At 54.6% G+C, this 24,588-nt stretch overlaps 3 protein-coding genes across 5 annotated transcripts in view; 2 read left to right on the top strand and 1 right to left on the bottom strand.

The window, feature by feature from the left end:
• Positions 1–884: 884 nt before the first annotated feature.
• On the top strand, positions 885–11,276 carry TMPRSS9 (transmembrane serine protease 9). Its single transcript, XM_058163760.1, has 19 exons — positions 885–1,785; positions 2,569–2,696; positions 3,124–3,191; positions 3,287–3,453; positions 3,578–3,622; positions 3,990–4,103; positions 4,755–4,926; positions 5,390–5,664; positions 6,159–6,298; positions 6,381–6,699; positions 6,781–6,952; positions 7,287–7,558; positions 7,774–7,910; positions 8,850–9,168; positions 9,449–9,565; positions 9,858–10,029; positions 10,241–10,506; positions 10,677–10,813; positions 10,975–11,276. The coding sequence occupies exons 1-19, from the start codon at positions 1,641–1,643 to the stop codon at positions 11,134–11,136; spliced, it is 3,327 nt and encodes a 1,108-aa protein (XP_058019743.1). The 5' UTR covers positions 885–1,640; the 3' UTR covers positions 11,137–11,276.
• Positions 11,277–12,304: 1,028 nt separating this feature from the next.
• Positions 12,305–13,031, bottom strand: TIMM13 (translocase of inner mitochondrial membrane 13). Its single transcript, XM_058163759.1, has 3 exons — positions 12,872–13,031; positions 12,576–12,644; positions 12,305–12,487 (listed from the first exon to the last, which is right to left on the bottom strand). The coding sequence occupies exons 1-3, from the start codon at positions 12,986–12,988 to the stop codon at positions 12,389–12,391; spliced, it is 285 nt and encodes a 94-aa protein (XP_058019742.1). The 5' UTR covers positions 12,989–13,031; the 3' UTR covers positions 12,305–12,388.
• Positions 13,032–13,273: 242 nt separating this feature from the next.
• LINGO3 (leucine rich repeat and Ig domain containing 3) overlaps positions 13,274–24,588 on the top strand; it is a 31,252-nt gene continuing 19,937 nt past the window's right edge. The window contains exon 1 of one of the 3 annotated variants that reach the window (XM_058163758.1): positions 13,274–13,489. The gene's annotated coding sequence lies outside the window, so the exon portion shown is untranslated. Of the gene's footprint in view, positions 13,946–24,357; positions 24,487–24,588 lie in introns of those variants that run through there. The other 2 variants (XM_058163756.1, XM_058163754.1) reach the window with 2 other exon arrangements.

The raw sequence follows: 24,588 nt of genomic DNA, 5'->3' as shown, positions 1-24,588 counted from the left end.
CTGCATTGTCCCTCATTGACATGCAAGCAGGCCAGGGGGATGGAGAGGCCCCCATCAAGCCCGGCATTGTCTGCTGTCTGGACTGCCTCCCTTTCACAGATGGGCAGGGATGCCCATCCAGGCAGCAGCCACCCCCTCCTTCACAGGCACACAAAGGCAGGCCGCCCTTTCTCACTGCCTTGTAGACAAACCCCACCCCCCACTGCCAGTGGGTGGGTGGGGGGCAGAGAGGAGCCACTTGCTGGATCAGATTTCTCTTGGCCTCTCCTCCCCACTCCTGTCTTAGCAACCCTCAAAGGTTGTTTATGTGGCATGAAGAGAAGGTGCCTTTGCCAACTCTTGGCTTGGCTCATGCGCTGCAGGGCTCTCCCATGGAGAGGCTTCTCAGCTCCCCTGGCGGGAGAACAGCTCACAGCATGGGCAGAAAGTGAGCCAGCAACAAGCCAGAAGGAAGCTGAAATTGGCTTATCGGAAGGCACTGGGGTGGGGGAAGCTTTCTCCCCGGCCCAGGGGCACCACCAAATTCTTCAGAGCAACTTACCTGGCAGACAGGCACCTATAATCAACCCCTGTCCTGCCTCTGCTGCCAGCCCAAGGGTCACCAGCTCCCCCTTCCCCAGCCTTTGCTGACAAGTGATGAACACTGCCATTGTAGGGAAGGCCCCACACTGATGCTCCTCAGGGGACAGAGAGCAGGGTAGACAACTGGGATGGGGAACCTGAAATCTTATTTTTAACATTGTTATTGGGCTTTTGTTTCATTAGTGTGTATATGTGAACCTTTTTGACTCCTGGCGACTTCCCGGATAAGTCCCTGCAGTTTTTCTGGCAAGGTTTTTGCCATTGTGTCCTTCCTAGGGCTGAAAGAGAATGATTGGCCCAGGGTCCCTCAGCTGGCTCTGTCTTAAGGCAGGACTAGAACTCACAGTTTCTAGCCTGATGCCGTAACACAACATCGTTGTCACTGGGGCTTTGCAAAGCTGGGAACAGAAGGAATAAATAATGAATCAATAACCAGCCATTCACGCTGTAAACTGGCTCTGGGCCCTGCTTCTCTGTTCAAAGGGTTGCGGAGGCCTTCAGAGCTGTCTCTGCAGGTAACAAGGCATTCAGATGAACACCATGTAATTCCCCCAGGTAATTTTGGCCATGAGGTGTCTCTGTCTCTGTCTTGCAGAGACTTAATAGCTGGGTCAGGGAAGTCGTTACTGGCTGGAGAGCAAGGATAAAATCTACTTACCTTCCCTACCAGTTCGGAAATGCATGCGCCACGTGCGCACGCCAACCCTCTGCACATGCACAAACCCTTCTGCGCATGCACAGAGGGTAAAAAAAGATTACTTCCTGGTAAAACAAGGAAGTAACGAGCGAGCGGAGCCTCAAGCCGCCATCGCTACCAGTTCTCCGAACCACTGGCTGCCATTGCTACCAGCTCGGCTGAACCGGTCTGAACCGGGAGCATTTCACCCCTGCCAGGGAGGCATCCGTAATTCCCCCACCTGAGACATGGACATCCTGTGTCTTACCAGCCATTGTAGGAGGCCGTGCTGGTCCTCAGGGCTCCAGGCCTAGAAAGCAGAGAGTGGATTTCAGTCCTGCTCTCTCTCCATCTCCAGGTCTATCTGCTTTGTGGGGCAGCCATGGGACCATCAGGCATCACCTCAAAGCCGGCACTGGACAGACAGACAGCACAGCCCCTGGCTGGCGGTGGAATCTGCAACCGGGCTGCCTTGGCCACCATCCTCATGAGCACCGCAACAGCCCTGTGTGTGGGCATCCTTGTGTGTGAGTTGCTTTGAAATGGGTTTGGGGGTCAACCTGGGGTCCCCAATGGAGCTTAAATTCCCCTACAAAATGTATGCACCATTGGACTGACAAAGAAAGGGCCCTTTGGTGGTGGGATCTTCTAGTCAGCCCAACAGCGCATTCCCAAGCAGCCCCTCCCATACCTCGGCTGAGCTCCTTTTTCTCTAGACCAGCAGCACTTGGGGGGCAGAACTAGCGAAATGGAGAAGGTGCACCTCCCGGGCCCTGCCAGCTAAACATGTTTAAGGAGAGGGACCTGGAGTAGGCCCACACTACCCGATCTGGTGAGCCTGGCACCCTCCGGGAAAGGAGGCAGTGAGCAACCTCATTGCTTGCCTTGGGGGAAACAGGAGTGGGGTTGGGGGGACTTGCAACATACTGTTTGCAAGAATTGCAAAGATGCCAGGGGTGGGGTGGGAGGAATGTATGTCCTTTGGAGATGGCTGCAATTTTGCAAAGCAAAGGGCAGTTGCAGAGAACTTCTTGGCTAGTCAAGGAGGATCTGAATTCGGTGCTCATCTTGTGCCAGGACCCTTCTGCGGCATCTGTGCCAAGAGGACACTGGCAGCCAGCCTGCCCATCCTTTCAGCAGTAGCCCTCTTATGGCCAAGATCACAGACAGCCCCAAAGCTTGGCAGGGCCCTGGCAGCTAAGCAACCATGTCGGCTGGCAGGGGGAAAGAGTTGGGTGGGCCAGGTTCCTGGCAGTGCTTGGAGGGGCCCTTGTCAACCACCAGAGTATCAAGGCTCTCTCCTGCTGCAGATTTCCTTGGGAAGCAAGAAACCCACTTTGAGCACATGGCAGAGCTGCGAGGGATCCCCTACCGAAGTAGTTTGCAGCAGCCCAGTACTGGCTACTCCCGCCTGCTGACCCCTATTCTGGAACAGCTGGTAAAGACCCCCTGCCCCCTTCTCAAGACCACTGGGAAGGGCCACCGGATGCTGCTCCAGCCCTGAGGCAGGGCTGTCCATTCAGCGCTCCCCAGGAGTGCAGCTCTCAGGGACAGAGAGAAGTCTCTCCCCCACCCTGGGAAGGATCCACAAAACTGGTCAGACCATCCATGGCTGGCTGGGCTGTTCCCAGGTGATGACTGAGGGAATGTATCCTGCCAGCCACTTGGAGTGTGTAATGGCTCCTCTAAGCCCCAGGCTAGGCACCCCTTTGGCTAATTGCTTGAGTGAGCAGTTGGCATGGATCTTTGAGTGAGCAGTGTGGCAAGGCTGCTGTGAAACTGCCCCCCCCCCCGTTTGAGTGTGGCTCTGATGGGCACAGCAACAAGGCCAATGTGCTCTCTTGTTCTTTGGTCTGACTGTTCAGTTCAAAAGCAGCTTTCAGAACTCACCCCTGGATGGCAACTGCTTCAGGTGTACCATCTTGCAATACAGGTGGGCAGGGGCCAGAGAGCTGGCCTGGGGGGAGGCTCTCCTCCACTCTCCTGCCAGAAAGAGAAGGGTAAGGACTTCTTGCTTCTGCTTGGCAGGGAGGGCAATGCCAGCCTCATTGTCCGCTTCCATCTCTGCTTCTCTGCACCGCCGCCCAGCCCTAGCATGGAAGAGGATGTCCTGAGGCGGGGACTAGCAGCAGCTGTGGGCAACGAGGGCATCAGGGTGTCCACCTATGGCACCATCTCGGCTGCTTCCCTCCTGGGTATCCCTGCACTCTTTCTGGCTCTTTGGCCCAGGCTGACTGGGGTGGTGTGTGCCCCTAATTAGCCCAGTTTCTCTTGTGCTGCTCACCTGCAGCCCCCTTCTGATCTCCCCCCTCTTTCCAGCAGGGCCGTGGGACCTCACTTTCTCAGGCACAGAGCTGAAGTCAGGTAGGCTGGTCGACTGTGGAACCGGTCTGGGACCCTGATTTTCAGGGGCCCAGCTCCATCCCTCCCTCTGATGGGAAGCATTGGGGACTGGGGGCCCGTTTGGCATTAGCATGGTACACAAAAGAACAGGGGCATTTGGGGGCAGGAGTGAGAGGTTGGAAAAGAGCAGCCAAACTGCTACTCCAAAGGCCCAGGCTGCTGAGGGCAGAGATTTCCTGCCTCAATTACAGGAGGTGCTGAGCACCATGGCTGGACCCAATGAGGGCTCAACTCCCCCCAATGCATTCCCGCCCCGCCCCCCCAGTATCTGTGCTGAGGGGAAGAACAATCCCGGAGTCAATTCTGCCACTCACTGTTATGTTCACAGGAAGGTGTCCAGAGGAGGCCTTTGCCTGCCACAATGGCCAGTGTGTAGCCCCAGGAAACGTGCAGTGTGACGGCTGGAAAAATTGCTCAGATGGTTCTGACGAGGCAGAGTGTGGTGGGTCTCGCTGCTGGGGCTGCTGGGCTCACTGCCTCTGCAAAGCTGGGGATTCTCTGTGCTCCCTCCTGATCTCACTCAGAGGATGGGCAGAGACTATGGGTGCCTCCCTACATGGAGGGCTGAACCACACAGAGTGCAGGATCCTTTGCAGGGATGATTGACCTCTGCGGGGGGTGGGGCAGGGCCTCCAGACAGACTACCTTTCTAGGAGGGGGGGCATGAAGAGGGGCACCTGGCCTTAGGAAACCAGAAGGTGAAGGGGCTACCTGTGCATGAGAAAAGGTGGACAATGTGCCCACCTTTGGAGCTAATCCTTGCTCAGAGCGTGACCAGTCAGGCCAGAGTGACCACAAGCAGGAGGACAATGAATGGCTGAAACATTACTTTTGCTGTGTCAGAAAAAAACAGGAAACCCTCCCCTCTGACCAATTTCAGACTGCAAACTTGTAAAAAAACTGACCAGGGGTGGGTGGGGCAAATGCATTTGTGGCTATTCTAACTTGCAAGAGGCTCTGAAACCACAAATCAGAGCCAAAGTCTCTATCGTGCATTTCCTCCCTTTGTAGGTTTCCAGGGTTTAATGGGTGGGTGGGTGGGGGGCTCTCCTGGCCTCCCCATTCACCATCAGCCCCTCATGCTCTCTTGCAGACTGTGGGACCCGGCCAGCCATGCAATCTGCCACTCGGATTGTGGGGGGATCAGAGGCACTGCTGGGCGAGTTCCCATGGCAGGTCAGCCTGAGAGAGAGCAATGAACACTTCTGTGGGGCAGCCATCCTGACTGCCAGGTGGCTGGTGTCTGCTGCACACTGCTTCAATGAGTAAGCCTGGGAGCCCGCTGCAGTGGGTTGGCGCCAAGGGGGATTGAGAGGCTGGTGGGGTGTGTGTGTGTGTGTGTGTGTGATGCCAGGAAGGAGCAGCTCAAGGCTGGATGGAAGGAGAAAGGCAGTAGGGACACTGGGGTGGGGGGGAAAGCATGCAGTGGGTGTGGAACTACAGCATGGGGAGGGAGAGGGGGAGGGAAGGAGAGGAAGAGGGAAGCAGGGGCAGAAGAAGCTCCTAGCCCACATAGCTTCTCCAAAACAGCAAGAAGAAAAAGGGATGGATGGCCGAGGTGCCCAGTCAGATCAAAATAGTCAGGAGAGGAACAATGGCATGTGAGGTCACAAATGAAACATGGGCCTTGTCCCAGACGGGCATTCTAGGCAAAGTGTGGTTTGCATTTCCCTGAGACCTCTTGGGCGGGGAGGGGAGCCAGGGGAGACTGAAGCTGTCCCATCTCAGGTTCCAGGACCCCCGCACCTGGATGGCCCAGGCAGGCAGTGTCCGGCTGAGTGGCAGTGAAGGCAGCCAGATACAGGCCAAGGTGCTGCGCATCCTCCAGCACCCCTCCTACAACGTGGAGAGCGCCGATTATGATGCAGCCCTGCTGGAGTTGGCAGAGCCCCTTGCCTTCAGCAAATACATCCAGCCCGTGTGCCTGCCAGCCCCCTCCCATTGGTTCCCCCCAGGCAGGAAGTGCCTCATCTCTGGCTGGGGGTACCTGAAGGAAGACTTCTGTAAGTGGGGTCCCTGGCGGTCAGGTGGAAAACGGGGTGGAGTGGCACAGAAGGAATCCTCTGGCCAGGGCTGGAGTTGACCAGCCTAACTCAAAGGGGTGTTGCTGGGGCCAGGGTTTGTGCGGGGAGATTGAACTTGTCAATTCCGACTCCTCATGTGAGGAGATGCTCAGGGACACCAAGAGGCCACTGTTGTTCCCACAGGCCGAGGAAACTCCTACTGCCACACCAAACCTCAGGTGTGGTAGAGGGAAAACCCCTGAGCAAGGCCAGAGTAACAACCATTGTGTGTGCCCCTGCAAAGCTGCTGGTGTGTTACAGTGAGGAGGGGGAGCAATCTAGCTAGCCCATAGCTGCTGCTGCTGCTGCTGCTGCAGGCACATACTCTGCCCCAATGCAGCATCTCAGGCTCTGACCTCAGCCCCCAACCGTGCTAGGCTGCCCCAAGAGCAAAGCTGGGACCCACTTAGCATTCGTCTCCCCCCCACTCCCAGTAGTGAAGCCGGAACTGCTCCAGAAAGCCACCGTGGAGCTGCTTGACCAGGCTTTGTGCGGCAATCTCTACGGCAGCAGTGTGCTCACCGACCGGATGATGTGTGCTGGCTACCTGGAGGGCAAGGTTGACTCTTGCCAGGTAGGGCCCCCCAACCCTTAGCAGGCTTTGGATGGACCTCCCTGCACAACATCCACCCCATCTTGGCCCTTTCCTTCTGCAGGGGGACTCCGGGGGCCCATTGGTCTGCCAAGAGCCCTCCGGGCGCTTCTTCCTCGCAGGGATAGTCAGCTGGGGGATTGGCTGTGCGGAGGCCAGACGCCCTGGTGTTTACACTCGAGTGATCCGGCTCTGGGACTGGATCCTCAAGACCATGGCCACATCCAGGGGCCCCACCACCTCAGCCATCCCAGGCACTGGGCTCCATCATTCAGCTCCAACCGTGGGCACAAGTGCAGCCAGGCTACAGCACCCCAGCTCCACCCCCAACTCTGCCTCCCTAGTCTCAAGCAGACCGGCAGCCACGAGCCTCCAGTCCTCAGGTAGGGCAGCTGGCAGGGAGTGAGTGGAGGCAGGGTGGCCCCCTCCTGCATCCACCAAAGCTGTACCCTGTTCATGTGCAGAGTGCGGTCGGCGGCCTGGTTTCTCTAAACCCATGAAAATTGTGGGTGGCCTGGAAGCATCCCACGGGGAGGTCCCTTGGCAAGTCACCCTGAAGGAGGGTTTCCAGCATTTCTGTGGGGCCACAATCATTGGGGAGCGGTGGCTGCTTTCAGCTGCACATTGTTTCAACCAGTAAGTGTCTGTCAGGAGTTCTTCGGCAACTGGGCTCTCTTCTGGAAGGCTCATGTTTGGGTTTCTTCACCAAGGGGAAGTAATTAAGCAGCTGCTGTTGTGGAAGGGTCTGTTCTGCAGGAAGCGGCAGCAGAGAACCTGAGGGAGGGGTGACGCATTGGGGCTGAGGCACCCCTAGAAGTTGCCTGCCATTCTGACTCATGTCTGCCTCCCCCAAAGCGGGCCCTGCTCCATCCAGCCTCAACCTGGGGGTGGCCTGGGATGCACAGAAGGTGCATAGGGCATGCTCTGCCTGTGGACAAACGGGGCATCGTTCCTGTTCCTGTATCGGCAGGACCAAGGTGGGACACCTCACTGCCTTCGCAGGCACCACCTCACTCTCAGCCATGGACAGCTCTTCTGTGAAGGTTGGCATCCAACAGGTGGTGCTCCACCCTTCTTACGACCCTGCCCTACTGGACTTCGACGTGGCAGTGCTAGAACTGGCCAGGCCGCTGCGCTTTGGCAGATACATCCAGCCCATCTGCCTCCCATTGGCCATCCACAAGTTCCCCGTGGGCAGAAAGTGCCTGGTTTCAGGCTGGGGCAGCATCCAGGATGGCAACGGTAGGAAGAGTTTCCTCAGAGTAGACAGGGAACCGGGCATCAGGTTGTGTCCTGTGGGTAGAAGAGTATCCCCCTTGTGTACTGAACCCCAATGGGCAAGATCAGTTTGTGCCACACTGGGCAGGATTACCCAGGGTCTGGGGTGGTTTGAAACAGGGCCCAGGATTTTGGGCTAGTCCCTGCGAGGTCTCCTCCTCCTCCTTTTGGGCTTCCAGCTTCTCAGCCCGAGTATCTGCACCGAGCCGCAGTCGGGATCCTTGAGCAGACGACCTGCGAAGGATTGTACAATGTTTCCCTCTCGGACCAAATGATCTGCGCGGGATTCCTCGAGGGGAAGGTGGATGCCTGCCAGGTACCAGGAGCACTTCTTCCCCACCCTGGCCCTTTGAGGACTGAGACTCCCCCCCCCACACACACACACACATATAAACATCACAGGAGGAAAGGGACATAAAGGCTGAAAGTGTGTTTTGGAAAGATATCATTTTCCAACAGTGTTCTTTTCCGCTTTCAGTAGCGGGAGTCTAAAGAATACACAACTGGGGGGCCCTTGGTGCTCTCTGAGCTTGGTGGTTTTCTTGCAGATGTTTTATGACCCAACTAGGCATCATTAACAGTGCCAATGCTAAAAGAGAATAGAGTGTCTAGCACTTGAGATGTTCCCTAGTTGGGTCACAAAACGTCTGCACGGAAGCCACCAAAATCAGAGAGCACCAAAGGGCCCGCAGTGCAACACTCTTCTGCTGTGTTGCATGGACTCTTCCAGCAGTCTCCCGGGCCTGACCCCTCATCCCACCTCTGCTGCTGCTACTCGGAGGCAGGCTGTCTGTTTCTGTTTCCTTTGCAATGCAAATGAAAGGCCCCACAGTGTTGTGTGAAGATAGCAATTGTGGCTTCTCTGTGCTGCTACTGCTGAGGGGAGCCCTTTCTCCACACACCCTCCTCTCTGGGGTCCTGTTCCTGGAATCTTTTGTCTATGCTACCTGCTCCACTTTCCTTCCCAGGGAACACCTCGGGCTTGTGTCCCTTTCCCATGCTGCTCATTTGCCATTTTTTGCCAAGCAGGGAACTTGCTGCCAGCTGTCCAGGTGACTGGAGGGGTGGTGGTTAAGGGCTCTTATGGCCTCTCCACTGAGCATTTAGGGCATTTTCAGGTCCAGTTCCAGCTTGAGAATTCTTTCGGCTTTCTCTGTTTATGGAGGGAGGAATTGCCTTGCTTATAACAGAAGGGGCATCCACCATTAAGCCACTGGCCCTTGCCAAGAGGTGCTTCCTCCTGCCTTCTTTCCAGGGGGACTCAGGGGGACCACTGGCCTGTGAGGAGACCCCAGGAACCTTCTATTTGGCTGGGTTGGTGAGCTGGGGCGCTGGCTGCGGGCAGGCCAAGAAGCCGGGGATCTACGCCCGGATCACCAAGCTCAAGAGTTGGATCCTAGGCATCATTTCGCCTTGTCTCAGCACCACAGAGCCCCTCAGATCCAGGACCACCACTGCCTCGACCGCCTCTGGCCTGGAGCAAAGGCCTACACCGCTCGGCCCAAGTGCCAGCCCTGCCAGCTTGACCACACCCAGGCAGGAAGTCAGCGCCTCCAAGGCCACCCAGCCGCCAGGTACAGGGCAGAAAGAAAAGGCTCAGTGTGTAAGTAGGTGGGGTGTGCAAGCCAGCGTGGCAGAGCGAGCCCAGCAGCAGTCCTTTCCCTTCTGCCACAATCATTTGTGACAGGTGGCCTGCCAGGAAATGCCCTCGTGGCAGTGCTGTCTGTCCCGACTCTACCTTGCCAAGCTCGGCGCCTGCCATGTTTAACCAGCCATGGGTGGGAATTCTTGCTCCCTGTAGGGAGAGGAGCTGGGCCTCTCAGCTGGACTTACCCACTTGCCTCCCTCCCCCAGCTGTACCCTGTACTCCCTCCACATTCAAATGCTCCAGCAAGGTCTGCATTGGGAAAGCAAACCCTGAGTGTGACGGCATCATCGACTGCGGCAACGGCTGGGATGAGACCGGCTGCAGTGCGTACCTCCCTCCCACTCCAGCCCCATCCCCGTTTCACTGGAGGGGGGGCAGCAGCTGGTCCAGTGGGGATGGGAGACTTTTGCAAAACAGAGGAACACAGAGATGTTAAGGGAGGGTGGGATTTCCCAATAGGGTGCTGGGAAGTCTCTCTCTGATGAAAGTGCTTTAGTGACTGGAAATATGGCACGTGATTGGGGCTGCCCCTGGCACCCATTCCAGCAGAATGGGGGAGGAGTTCCTGTGCTGGCCTACCTTCCCTTCAGCCCCTGCTTTGGCCCTTTCCAGCAGACTGTGGCTTGGCAACTGCTGCAGCCTTCAGCAAGATCGTGGGGGGCAGCGGTGCAGCACAGGGCGAGTGGCCATGGCAGGCGAGCCTGTGGCTGCGGCGAAGGCAGCACGCATGTGGAGCTGTTGTGATCGCTGAGCGGTGGCTGCTCTCAGCTGCCCATTGCTTCGACGTGTGAGTGGGGGGGGGACGGGACTGGAGGAGGGCCCAGACCCCTCCAAGCCACCTGTTGTGTTCCCACTCCCTTGCCAGCCCCACAGGTTGGCCTGGCCTCTTGGTCTCAACATCCTCCATGGTTACCCTGGCTAGGCCAGAGTGTGGGTGCGGGGGGGGGGGGGGCTCTCTCCCGAGGCCTCTGAAAGGCTGACAGCCTCTCCTCTTGCAGCTACAGCAACCCCAAGATGTGGGTGGCTGTCATGGGGACACCCTTCCTGAGCGGCCTTGATGGGCGAGCGGAGAAGATTGCCCGAATACACAAGCACCCCTTCTACAATGGCTACATGTTGGACTACGACGTGGCCTTGCTGGAGCTGGCTGCCCCCCTGCGCTATACCAGCTCCGTCCGGCCCATCTGCCTCCCGGACCGCACCCATGTCTTCAGCGAGGGCAGACCCTGCATCATCACTGGCTGGGGCTCCACCAAGGAGGGGGGTACGGATATTCCCACTGAAAAGCCCTGCCCTTGTGGGGCACAGCTCAATCAGGGGCCAACTAACTTCCCATCTGACCAAGCCCAGGGTCTTCCGGGGATGCCCTGGCATGGGATTCTTCGGCTCAGGGTAGAAATGTGACGGGGTGTTGGGGGGCCTTGCTACCCACAGGCCTGGTGAGCACGCGCTTGCAAAAAGCTGTTGTTCAGGTGATCCGAGAGCAGGACTGCCGGAGGTTCTACCCCATCCAGATCAGCAGCCGGATGTTCTGTGCTGGCTTCCCACAGGGGGGCGTCGACAGCTGCTCGGTGAGCTCCATGCAGCAGCAGAGCCCCTATTGCTGCTAGGAATGGCAAAGGGCCTTGGAGTACTGCTCTGCAGGGGAGGGGAGAAGCAATTCCTCAAAGTCACCCTCCCCTATCCTGAGCTCAGGGTTGCAGAGCCCTCATGCTTCCCTCTTGCTCCATAGGGAGATGCGGGGGGGCCCTTGGCCTGCAGAGAGCCGTCTGGCCGCTGGTTCCTGGCAGGCGTCACCAGCTGGGGCTATGGCTGCGCCCGGCCTTCTTTCCCTGGGGTCTATGCCAAGGTGACAGCAGTCAGGGGGTGGATTGCACAGAACCTCAAGGCATAACCCCCCTACCCACTGGGGCCAGCAGGGGGAGCCAAGGCCCACAGAGACTGACCCCTCATGGTCCCAATCCTGCCAAAGCCCTTTCCTGAAAAGAAGGATTCTGCCAGACTGTTCCAGCTGCAGGTACATTAAATGAAAATAACCTACTTGTGAATTTTCAAGCGGTTTCTCTGGGTCTGCTGGGAGGGGGTGGTTTCTAGCACCCCCAGCCTCCACAGCTTGTCAGGAAGAGCCTCTGCAGTGCTCACACAAGCTTTGGGAGCGGGATGGCTTCCCTCCTTTCACCATGTCAAGAAAATGCTGTGTCTTCAGACAACAGGAAATGTGGAAGGAAACTGAGGCCCAAGGAAGGGTGTGTTAACCAGGGCGATCTTCCCTGCATCAGCCCATCTGCCGCTTCCTCTCGCCAACCCCCAAATGGTAGGATACACATAATGTGCTCAAGAAGGATTAGCAAAACACACTCCAGCAGTTCTCACCACCTGTAAGTCTGAACAAATATTCCATGTTCTTTCTCAGCCTCAGGGACAATCAATGCATCACCCACCGGCTATTCTGGCTGAGCTCAGCCTCACCTGCTTCATTTTATCCAAGGACAGATGCTAGCACTCTAGGGATCGAAGTCTCTTCCACTGCTAGTCAATGGAACAAGGCTCAGCAAGCACACCCTACTTAGCCCAAAGCAGCTTCTCTGCACTCCCACAAAGCAGAAGGACAGCTTGCACTTCTTCAAGGACCCCCTCCAAAACCAAGGACCCCGAAGGTCGGCAGCCTAAATCCAAGCTCAGACAGGGTGTTGCCATGCCAAGAAGCCTACTCGCTGCTAAGGGGCCAGGGGAAGGGGGCTTTGGCTGTGAAGGGAGCCCAGCAGCAGAGAAGGGGCGGGGCAGCCCTTGCTTTTGCCAGCCTCAAGGAGGGAGTGAAGGGTCCTCGAACGCAGGCTGTAACAGCACTCTGGGGTCTTCAGTTCCTCTCCAGCCCCAGCGGGAGGCAGCTCCCAGAAAGCAGACCAGCAGCCCCTCCTCCAATTCAGACACAACTCTGAAAGAGGAAATAAGGACTCCCCTTTTCTGAGCAACATCAACCTCTGGAGGCCGGCCAGACTTGCCTCCTGGGGGCTGCAGCTAAGACCTCTGACCGACACAGGCGAGGGGACGACAGAGGGGCGTCTGGGTCAACGTTTTAATGGCTATCAGGCTGAACGCTTAACAGTTTGCCACTCTCTCCAAGGGTCCTTGCCAGAGTCCACTTCTCACATGTTGGCCCGCTCCCTCTGGAGACGGGAATTGTAGGCGCGGGAAACCGTGTTCCAGGCGTCCATGTAGCGGTCCATGCACATGGCGATGCACTTCTGCCGGGAGAAGGAGAGAAGAGGCCGGGTCAGGAGGGGGGGCAGCAGGCAACACGCCCCAAAGGGTCTTTTGGGCCGCAGGGCTCACCTGCTCCGAGTTGTCCAGGGAGCTTCCGGGCTTCCCGATGCATTTCCTGAAACACTTGTCGGTCATCCTCTGAGGGGAAGAAGAGATCGGAGGGGAGAAAGGAAGAGGGTCAGCAGCCTCCCCACAACCGCCGAACGGTTCAGGATCCCAACTGGAAAAGGGGGGAGGGGGCGCCGGCAGCGTCTCTGCCCCCCCCCCCAAAGCTCCCGACCCGCCGCCGCACGAGGGCTCCGGGGCGACACCTCCACGGGACCCGCCGCAGGGCCTGCAAGGCGGCGGCGGCGCCTCCTGTTCACCTGCAGCAGCTCCTGCGCGTTGGCCACGGCGATCTGCACCTTCACCTGCTCCATCAGCGCTCCCGGGTCCAGCCGGCCCGACGACGCCCCGGAGCCGAACTCGCCGCCTGCCGCCATCCTGCGCCGTCCCAGGAGCCTGCACGGCCGCTTCCGCCGGGAACTCCGCCTCTTCCGAAGCCAGGCTTCCGCCCGCGCTGCCCGCCCGCCCGTCACGGCTCGCGGAGGCCTCGGGCGCCCCCAGCGGCGGGGGGCGGGCAGCCGAGCGAACGGTGCCGGCCGAGGCGAAGGGGCGAGCGGGCCGGCAAGCGGGTCCCGGTGTCGCCAGATTCCAGGCGGGGTGCGAGCAGTCAGATGGGCCCAGCCGTCCGTCCGCCCTCCCGCCTCGGGGGTGCTGCTGGTCGGCGGGCCGTCCCTGCGATGGGCGTCAGTACGAGGTTCACGAGTCCCGCGGGGCGATTGCAGGCTCCAATAATAGCAGTAGCAGTAGCACCTAGACTTATATACCGCTTTCCAGCCCTCTCTAAGCGGTTTACAGAGTCAGCCTCTTGTCCCCAACAATCTGGTTCCTCATTTTTACCCACCTTGGAAGGATGGAAGGCCGAGTCAACCTTGAGCCTGGTGAGATTCAAATTGCCAAATTGCAGGCAGCTGCCAGTCAGCAGAAGTCGCCTGCAGTACTGCACTCTAACCAGTGGTGGGATTCAGCCAGTTCGCACCACTTCGGGAGAACCGGTTGTTAACTTTCTGAGCAGTTTGGTGAACTGGTTGTTGGAAGAAATCATTAGGGCAGAGAACCAGTTGTTAAATTATTTGAATCCCACCACTGACTCTAACCACTGTGCCACCGCAGCTCTTATAAAGGGGAACCTTTGCAGCTGGGGGTTGAATTAGAGGGGGGCTCCTTGGCACCGGTAGTGGGTTGCTACCTGTTTGCCCCAGTTCTGGCAAACCGGTAGTAACAGTGGCAGGAGGCTCAGCCCACCAGCTTGGATGTCATTTAATACAATCTGTGCACGTGCAGAAGCAGCGCGTGCACAAACGAAGCAAGTGCGCGCAAGCAAACTGGTAGCAAAGGTAAGTAAAACCCACCCCTGCTTGGCGCCCTCTGGGCTTGGGTGGTTTTTTGCAGTGGTTCCGTGACCCAACTAGGTAACATCATCAGTGCTAATAGGAAGGAAGGGTTTTCTCCCAGTTCATGTCATTGTTGTCTCTCCCTGTCTGTTGGGGCGGGGGTGGGGGGTGGAGGTCTTAAGAGATTCTTTAGTCAGGCTGTCTGCTGTCGGCTTGTTTGGCAGATCCCATATTGGGGTATTGTTTCCTTCTTGATTGTTGCTATTACGTTAATCTTGGAGTTTACTCATAGTTGCAGGCTACATGGAGAAATCCGGTTCCACTCCTTAGACCTTTCTCTTTCAGCTTCCCTGTGGGAGAAAAACACCCTCCACCCCCACCCCCACCCCGCTTGCCTTCTCCAATCCAGGCGTTTCTGGGCCACAATTGTGTTCCGCCCGCAGTTGTGCTTTTCAGAGCCCAAAGCTCTATTGTACCATTCTCCAAACGGGGTAGCCAGAGAGGCCCAGGCGGGACTGCAGATGAAATGCATTACATGTTTGAACAGGATTAATATAGCATGGGTTGTCTTATTTTTAACCCCTTTCCTAATATGCCATCGTATGCTGAATCAGCATAGTTTTTAGATTTTCTTACCCTGCCTTTATTATTTTTATAAATAACTCAAGGCAGTTAACATAACTAATACTCCTTCCTCATATTTCCTCCACATCAGCACTCTGAGGTGGGTTGGGCTGAGAGAGAGAGTGACAGGTCCAAAGTCACCTGGGCGGCTTTCATGCCTAAGGTAGGACTAGAACTCAGAATCTCCTTGTTTTTAGCCTGCAGCATTAAGCACTAAACGGAACTGGCTCTTCTTGAGTTCTCCATTTTAACCCCAAGATCTGTTTGCCAGTCAGTTACAGACCCTCTCAGTGCATATGTGAAGTTGGGGCAGGGAGGGTGCCCAAAGTGCATCGCTTTGCATTTACTTTTATTAAGCTACATGGGCTCTCAGACTAGCTTTTCATCCAGTGTAAAGCAATCCGTGTGTGTGTGTGTGTTTGTGTGTCTGTGTGTGTGTCACAACCCTCCATTTTCATGTCCCTGAAGCAAAATAGGCATTCACAAATAGGGCAGTGTTAATCTATCCCTGGAAGATCACGAAACATCCAGCAAGCCAGAAACGAAGAGCAGAAGGCAGATCTGAGTCGACAAAGGGCTGATGGCCAGAGCTCAGCTGCCCACGTGGCCCAAGGCAAAAGGAAACTGGCATGCTCAAAGATGTGCCTCTGCTTGGCACACACAATCCCAGAACCACCGACACTGAAGCAACCTTGGTGGCATCACAGCAGAAGCAACAAGGCTTGAGCAATGACGTTCTGAGGATCAGTAATGGAAGCCGGCCCCTTCACGTCAGATCTTCTGGTCAGAGAAGAAGTGGAATTGCCATTGTGAGTCACCAACCAGCTGGTTCAGCTGGTGCTCAGCTGCAGCCCCAGGAACTGTGGGGTGCTCTCAGTCCGAAGCCACACCACACCAGTCAATACGATGGAGACCTCCAGCCACTGGTGCAGAAGAAGTTGGACAGTTTGGGGTGATATGCAACACCTGGTGGACATCTTTTACTTCTGAGCAGTAAAAAAATGGCATTTTATTCATTGAAGAGTAAAAAGATAAACACGTATTTTAGCATGTTTTAAACCATTTTAATTATACATTTTGATGATGTAAGCCATGCATTCTTTGAGAGTGGGCAGCCAGAATAAATCTCATTCAGGAAGAGGAGGAGGATGGACTAAAAATAATCTCTGAAATATGGGGGAACTTGTCCTTTGCACATGAAACAAGGCAGGAGACAGACTGTTAATCTTGCCAAGAAAATGTAATCCTTTAACAGTTTACAAGATGACTCTGCTTTACAAGTCCATCACTGGATAGGCAACACTGAAGTCACATGGACTTGTTACTTTGCAAGCAAAGATGGAAATGCTCTGTCAAGTCAACCATCCAGACTCCAGCAGCTTCCAGGCACTGTGATAGGACCTTGATGACCCCTCTTGGTCTCAGTTGGAAATTTATTTATTTATTTATTTATTTATTTATTTCGATTTTTATAACGCCCTTCTCCCGAAGGACTCAGGGCGGTGTACAGCCAAGTAAAAAGAGGGGCCTCTGTGGCTCAGACTGGTAAGACAGTCTGTTATTAACACAGCTGCCTGCAATTACTGCAGGTTCAAGTCCCACCAGGCCCAAGGTTGACTCAGCCTTCCATCCTTTATAAGGTAGGTAAAATGAGGACCCAGATTGTTGGGGGCAATAAGTTGACTTTTTATATAAATATACAAATAGGATGAAGACTATTGCTAACATAGTGTAAGCCGCCCTGAGTCTTCGGAGAAGGGCGGGATATAAATGCAAATAAAAAATAAATAAAAAAATACTATATAAACATTAAAAGAAATTAAAAAAACATAATATGGCCGAAATAATTAAAACAATTTAAAATCTTAAAATATAAATAACCCCAATAAAATTTCAATCCAGTCCCGCTTGAATAAATAGGTGCGTTTTCAGCTCACGGCGAAAAGTCCGAAGATCAGGCACTTGACGTAAACCAGGGGGAAGTTCATTCCAAAGCGTAGGAGCTCCAACAGAGAAGGCCCTTCCCCTGGGGGCCGCCAGCCGACATTGCTTGGCGGACGGCACCCTGAGAAGGCCCTCTCTGTGTGAGCGTACGGGTCGGTGGGAGGCAAAAGGTAACAGCAGGCGGTCCCGTAAGTACCCGGGTCCTAAGCCATGGAGCGCTTTAAAGGTGGTAACCAGAATCTTGAAGCGCACCCGAAAGACCACAGGAAGCCAGTGCAAACTCATAACTCATAACTCATATTTTGCATCTGTCTTTACACAAAAGGAAAAAACAATCCAACCTATCAAAAACAGCACTACAAAAAACAGATTAGAAACACAAGTTAAAATAGGGAAGAAAATGGTAAGTGAACACCTGTCTACCCTAGACGAGTTCAAATCACCAGGACTGGATGGATTACACCCCAAGGTTCTGAAGGAACTGGCAGACGTGATCTCAGAACCACTGAACTATATCTTTCAAAGATCCTGGAGCACAGGGGAGCTGCCAGAGGACTGGAAAAGAGCTGATGTAGTTCCCATCTTCAAAAAAGGAAAAAAAACAGATCCAGGAAACTACAGACCTATCAGTCTGACCTCAATACCGGGGAAGATTCTGGAAAAGATAATCAAGCAACGAATCACCGAACACCTAGAAGCAAACAAAGTAATAACCAAAAGCCAACATGGGTTTGTCAAACACAGATCATGCCAGACTAATCTTATCGCATTCTTTGACAAAATGACAAAATTAGTAGACCAGAGGAATGCTGTTGATATAATTTACTTGGACTTCAGTAAAGCATTTGATAAAGTAGACCATAACCTACTACTAGATAAAGTAGAAAAATGTGGGTTAGACAGCACCACCACCAGATGGATTCATAACTGGCTGACCAACCGCACTCAACGTGTAGTCCTCAACGGAACTACATCCACATGGAGGGAAGTATGCAGTGGAGTACCCCAAGGCTCTGATTTAGGCCCAGTACTCTTCAACTTCTTCATCTATGACTGCTACCGAGGGAAAGATGGGGAACTCATCAAATTTGCAGATGACACCAAGCTGTCAGGAATAGCCAACACTCCAGAAGATAGGCTCAAATTACAGAAAGATCTTGACAAACTTGAATATTGGGCGCTATCTAACAAAATGAAATTCAACAGTGAAAAAGTAAGGTTCTACATTTAGGCCAAAAACAAAATGCACCAGTACCGTATATGTGGTACCTTGCTCAATAGTAGTACCTGTGAGAGGGATCTTGGAGTCCTAGTGGATAACCATCTAGATATGAGCCAGCAGTGTGCAGCAGCTGTTAAAAAGCCAACACAGTTCTGGGCTGCATAAACAGAGGATAGAATCAAGATCACGTGAAGTGCTAGTACCACTTTATAATGCCTTGGTAAGGCCACACTTGGAATATTGCATCCAGTTTTGGTCGCCACGATGTAAAAAAGATGTTGAGACTCTAGAAAGAGTGCAGAGAAGAGCAACAAAGATGATTAGGGGCTTGGAGGATAAAACATATGAAGAACGGTTGCAGGAACTGGGTATGTCTAGTTTAACAAAAGAAGGACTAGGGAGACATGATAGCTGTGTTCCAATATCTCAGGGGCTGCCACAAAGAAGAGGGAGTCGGGCTGTTCTCCAAAGCACCTGAGGGTAGAACAAGAAGCAATGGGTGGAAACTGATCAAAGAAAGAAGCAACTTAGAACTAAGGAGAAATTTCCTGACAGTTAGAACAATTAATAAGTGGAACGACTTGCCTTCAGAAGTTGTGAATGCTCCAACACTGGAAATTTTTAAGAAAATGTTGGATAACCATCTGACTGAGATGGTGTAGGGTTTCCTGCCTGGGCAGGGGGTTGGACTAGAAGGCCTCCAAGGTCCCTTCCAACTCTGATGTTATGTTATGTTATGTTAAACTACGCAGGATTGGTGTTACATGGGAGCAACGAGTTGCTCCCACTATTACCCGCGCAGCTGCATTCTGGACTAACTGCAGCCTCCGGGTGCACTTCAAGGGCAGCCCCATGTAGAGAGCATTGCAATAGTCCAAGCGGAAGTGACAGGGCATGAGTGACCGTGCATAAGGCATCCCGGTCAAGAAAGGCGCAACTGGCGCACCAAGCGTGCTGGTGGAAGGCCCTCTTGGAGACGGCCGCCAAATGATCGTCAAACGACAGTCGCCCATCCAAGAGGACACCCAAGTTGCGCACCCTCTCCGTTGGGGCCAATAACTCACCCCCCACAGCCAGCTGCGGCTGCAGCTGACTGTGCCGGGGTGCCGGCATCCACAGCCACTCCGTCTTGGAGGGATTGAGCTTGAGTCTGTTTCTCCCCATCCAGACCCGTACGGCTTCCAGACACCGGGACAACACTTCGACAGCTTCGTTGGGGTGGTCCGGGGTGGAAAAGTACAGCTGAGTATCATCAGCGTACAGATGATAACTCACCCCGAAACCACTGATGACCTCACCCAGCGGCTTCATGTAGATGTTGAACAGGAGGGGCGAGAGAATCGACCCGAGGCACCCCACAAGTAAGGTGTCTCGCGGTCGACCTCTGCCCCCCTGTCAACACCGTCTGCGACCGGTCGGAGAGATAGGAGGAGAACCACCGATAAATGGTGCCTCCCACTCCCAACCCCTCCAACCGGTGCAGCAGGATACCATGGTCGATGGTATCAAACGCCGCTGAGAGATCTAATAGGACCAGGGCAGAGGAACAACCCCTATCCCTGGCCCTCCAGAGGTCATCCACCAACGCGACCAAAGCTGTCTCCGTACTGTGACCGGACCGGAAGCCGGACTGGAACGGGTCTAGATAGACGGCTTCATCCAGGTACCGGGGAAGCTGCCATGCAACCACACTCTCTACAACCAAATGTACAATTGGGAATTGTCAGTGTACATCACACCCTTGGATGGTCTCCCCCAGCAGCTCCCTATAGAGGTTGAATAGCAGCAGTAACAATGTTAAACCTTGAGGTACCCCTGAAAGTGCTTGTTGTGACTCCAGCCCCCGAACCTGGCCCCATGCCCAAAAGTGATTCAGAGAGTGAGGGGGAAGCTTACCTTGGGAGCACTGATTCCTTTGGCTCGGCTCCAGGAGCCAGAACCAGACCAGTCGGAGGATGTAATGAGGCCGTCATCCCCTGATTCCTCCCTTCCCCAGGCTACGCCTTCAGACCCAGCTGATAATAATAAAGCTTGGCTTGACCCGCGCTTCAGAAGATTAGAGAGGCGGCATCATCAAAAGGAAGGGTGGGGCAGGAGCCCCACTTTGGGACTGCTCTCACTCCATGGGAAGCAAAGTTTAGCTGATCCGTTTCAAAAAGAGCTGAAAGTCTTGCTACGTGAGTCATTTGTTTGAACTTTGGCAGGCAGCTGCGATTTCTCTGCCAGAACTGATAAGAGCTGTGAATCCACTGGCTGAAGGCCATTTCGTGGGTCTGAAGTGGGGAAGGAGACAGAACAGTGCTAACTAATCACAACAAGCAAAAAACACACACAAAAAAGCAAGAAATTAGTAAGCTGTTGCTAGGAGAAATCAAAAAGGTAGATTTGGAAGAAAATAGGTCACTTTTCACATCTAGGAAGGTAGTAAAGAACCAAGGGGGGGGGGGCCTAAAGGACGAGGAGTCACACCCCAAAATTTAAGCAGGGAAATGCATCTAGGACCAAAAGACAGATCAGTCTGTGCCTTGGGCAAAGCAGCCCCTTGGTTTTATTTATTTATTTATTTATTTATTAATCATATTTATATACCGCCCTATCTCCCGAAGGACTCAGGTTTCCCTTGCCCACAGCGGCCCTTCTCCCCCTGATCCTGCCTTGGAAAAATGGTCAAAGTGTTTTGAGGAGATGGGGAGCCTTGAACTCCAGTCTCCCTAGAAGATCTTAGAGATCTCTGCCTACCATCTTTTGTTCTGCCCCATGCTCTCCAATCTCCTGTTCCATTTGTGACCCACAAGGACACCCAGGTTCTTGTCACGTGTACTCCTGGCCTTTCTCTTCCACTCAGTTCTCGGCGTTCCCTTGGAGGACCCTGGCAAACGGAAACATCCAAGGGAATAAACAGCCTGAATAGAAAAATGTGAGAGGAGCCATTGGAGACGGCTCTGGGGTATTCAGAAGAGGAGAGCCCAGAAAGATGAGATTGCTGACTTGCAGAAGATGGGCAGAATTGTCAAGAGTTCTTCTAAAAACACTGATTTAAATTTCAAGGAAGCCGACTTTGCTCATAATAAAAACTAGTGATTCACCAAGATACAGAGAATATGCTGTCCTCAGTTCGGCCTCCCTGTATTCATACATTCGCCCTTGTGATTTCTTTCATCAGAGCTGAAGAATTTTGCATCTGTCCCACTTGAGGAATTTCTCTGCCTGGAGTTTGCCCGTTGTTTCATCTTCTCAAAATCCTGCTCAATCTGCATTTTCTTTTTTCAGGATGTTGCAAAACCCCTATCTTCACATCACTTGCAAATTTAATTGTGGTGGTGTTCTTATTTTCTAACCTTCAACCTCTTCCTGCTTGAAGTAGCGTCATTCATGCAGACTACCGGGTTATAAATTGTCAACCAATCCATAGCCATCTAGGACTATGTATTGTCCGTGTACATTGCCAGCCACACTATTTTCACACAATTGTGTAGTTAACTGAACTGGTCCCTCTGTTGCAAAAGAGGATGTTGGATTGATATGATTTGATAAAACGGCCATCCAGCTGGCCCTGTGGACCAAGCAGGAACCATTTCTGAAACCGCCATTGTGGCCATCCGGAGTTTCCATCTGTCACTCTGCAGCCCAGATTTGGGTTCCAGGCCCAGCAGGCCACCGTTTCTAATGACATGAATTCCATCTTGTCCTTGATTCTTGAAGGACCATCCTGGCTAAGAGAAGATGAAGGTCGCTCCTTCAAGAAAACCTCCCTCCCTCATTTCTAAGACTTCCATTTTGACTGATAGCCCAGAAATTGTCATGATGGATGACAATAGATTGCCAAACCTTCCATCTGCAAATCCTCCTGGCTGCATTAGGATCCCTGGTTCAGCCCTCTTTGTTTCAAGTGGGCAGCCAGGAGCTCAAGGGGACACCAAGCACAAATCCACCATTGTCCAGCCACAATCCGATGGATGATGCCCTGCGGTCAACCTGCCATCCGTCCTTGAGACGTGGTGGTCTTCTGCAAGGCTTTAGGCCTTTCGGCAGCCATTATGAAGGATGGGGGAGACAAGCAGGCCGCCTTCCAGTGATCCCAATCACAACCATTGTCCTGCTCCGGAGCTGGCAATGGAGTCGGACAGCGATGAGGCTGAGGTGAGGCCAGGGCCATTGGGAAGTGAGGTGCAGACTCCAGAGCCTCCAGAGACTGATAGTAGTGAGGCAGAGGAGGAGCCTGTTCCTTATGCACGGATGAGAAGAGCTGCCAGAAGGCAAGAGCAGCTCAAGCAGAGAGGACAACTCGGGAGTAGGGCCAAGAGATGATTGGCCCCTCCCATAAGGCTTAAAACAGACCAGCACTGGCATTTCAGATTTGCCGGAAAACAACGTTGTAGCTGCGTCTTCTGCTTTGTCCTCTGCTTCATGTACATCTTTGTTTTTGTGGCTTCTGGACGTTTGCCATGAAGGGCCTTTGGCAGTTTGCCCTATTGGACTAAGATTTGTGAGATAACTGAGGAATTTGTGTTGGGAGGCATTTGTTTTACTTTGCATTGAATGACACTAGGAATGAAGTAATTCCCAGCTGTTCGAATAAAGTTTGTTTTTCCACGGACTGTTTATTACTATCTACTTGGGCTTGGGTCACAACAAAGACTACCCTAGGGCCCAACAATAGCCCACTCACAACTCCTGGGTCTCCCTGACAGGCAGTGGTTGGTCTTCCTCCAACTGGGGAGAAGCTAATCCAACTGGGGAGAAGCTACCCACTCCCTGGGTAGATTGGCTGAGATTCCATGGGAACTATAGGCTCATCTCGTTGGACCTCAGGCCTAGGTCATCCCTCAGACCAACTCAGAGCAACCGGCATGTGATTGGAAGACAGAGGAAGCTGCGATTGCTCCTTTGCTGTGGTCCGCATGGAAATTCTCGGCCCTTTGCGCCTCTGCAGAGCTGGTGAATTGGGTAGGATGTAAAATTCGAACATAGGGGATTGGGCAGGCTGCACAGAGGTACCGTGCCCCAATACAGGTTCCACAAATTCCATTCTTGAGGTGCAACATCTAAAGGAAACTCTTTCCTCATGAGCACCAGTCCTGGGGAGTCCCTTGGCAGCAACCTGTCAAGTGTAGCGCAGGCTGAGCAGAAGGAACAGCATGTTCACAATGAGGAGTAAATATTCTGTTCTGGGAGCTGTTTGGCACCCACTGTGTGTATTTGACAAGTAGATTCCACTGTTTTGTCATTCTGCCTTTGAAAGGAGGAAAGCACAACTCAAAAGGCGGGGGGGGGGGGAGGGGGATGATGAAGCCCAAAATGTCCCTAAAATATAGTTAATGCAGATGACATAAAATGGGAGGGGCTGCGTAATATCCTAGAACAGAGGAAGATCCAAGCAGTGAGGGGGGAGGGGGAGGCACCTTGCCTGGTCAGCTTGGAAGGATCTTTCCCTGCCCAGTGAAGGTTGAAGAGGCTGCAGGAAGGGCCAAGGTGACATCCACAAAGCGGTCCTTTCTGATCACTCCAAGGGGAGCGCCGCCTTTGTCCCATCCTGAGAAAGGCCCATGCTCTCTTTCCCCTCCCCCTCTGGGAAATTAATCCAGAGAAGGACCATTAGAGGTTAAAAGAGGGGGAAAGCGCCAGACAAGCCTCAAGCCAGGGGCTGCAGTCCTCCGCTTTCTCTCTCCTCACATACATGTGGCCACTCTAAGCTCCCGAGTCCGGCCGAGGGGTGGCTGGTCTTTCGCGCGGTTCTTCATGGGTCTGGCCCAAAGCTTCTAAAAAGCACGGAGGAAGCCTGGCCAGGGCTGTTTCTGGGCTCCCCTACGGCAGGGAAGGGAGCATTGGTGATGGGCAGGAGGCGGAAGGTGAGGGCCTACCTTCTCCAAACGGGGAATCCTCTTCCGCCGTCCGGAGCGCGAGAGGTCAGCACCCCCCGGGCTCCGGCCTCGCTGCGCTCCGTTTGTTCGGGTTCGGGCGTTGGAAGGGGTGGGTTGGGCTGAGGCGGGCGGCGGACGAGACTCCTTTCTCAGCCACGCAGGGCTCCTCGCGGGCCCTAACCCCGCGTGACTGCAGCCCCCTTGGACCTTTGAGGACGAGAGTGGCGCTTTGTCCCTGGCAGGGGTCCTTCGTTTCTTCCCGAGAGCCGTCGGCTGGGCTGGGCGCCTTCGGCTTGACGCCAGCGAGAGGGAACCGGGTGCCCCAGCGGAGGGCGGGCGGGCTCTGGGCTCCCGGTCCCTGCATCAGTTTGCCTCCGTCGGCGCGGCTCCAGGGCCGCTGCCAGTCAAGCGGGACATTGGGCTGCGCGCCGCCCCTTTTGCTCCAAGTCGCGGAGTCCTATTCCACCGAGGCTCGTTTGCCGAGGCAGCGCTCGAAACCTGCCACCGGCCCCGGGACGGACCGCGAAGCGCGAAACGTTTCCCCCGCAGCCCCGGCTGTCCAGGAGGGCGCCCTGTCGGACGCAGCGCGGGCCCACGCACCGCGCAGCAGCGGGAGCGAGCAGGCGGGCGGCGGGTCTCCAGCCCCAGAGGTGCTCGCGGGGCAGAGCAGCATCCCAGGCGCGCCGCACGCCCCGCCCGAGCCACAAGGAAGCTGAGCAGCGTGGACGAGAGAGCCAGCGGGGCGAGCAGGCAGGGATCGTCGCCCCCGATGCGCCACGGAGCCCCGCCGACGAAGAGGACGGCTGGCACTGGCCATCCTGCCGCTCATCGAGCCGAGAGCTGCTCGCGTCTGTTCCCTCTCTCCGCCGAAGCCTAGTTCCTCGCCTTGCCCGGTAGGTGCCCGGTGCCTCCCGCTTGGCTTCGGAGCGGAGTCCTGGCGGGAAAGAGCGACTGGCGGGTGGGGGCAGGAACCGCGACGTTCTGCGGGCGACGGT

This window comes from Ahaetulla prasina, chromosome 1 (assembly GCF_028640845.1).
Source record: "Ahaetulla prasina isolate Xishuangbanna chromosome 1, ASM2864084v1, whole genome shotgun sequence".
NCBI lineage: Eukaryota > Metazoa > Chordata > Lepidosauria > Squamata > Colubridae > Ahaetulla > Ahaetulla prasina.
This window is presented reverse-complemented; position numbering and strand designations above follow the sequence as displayed.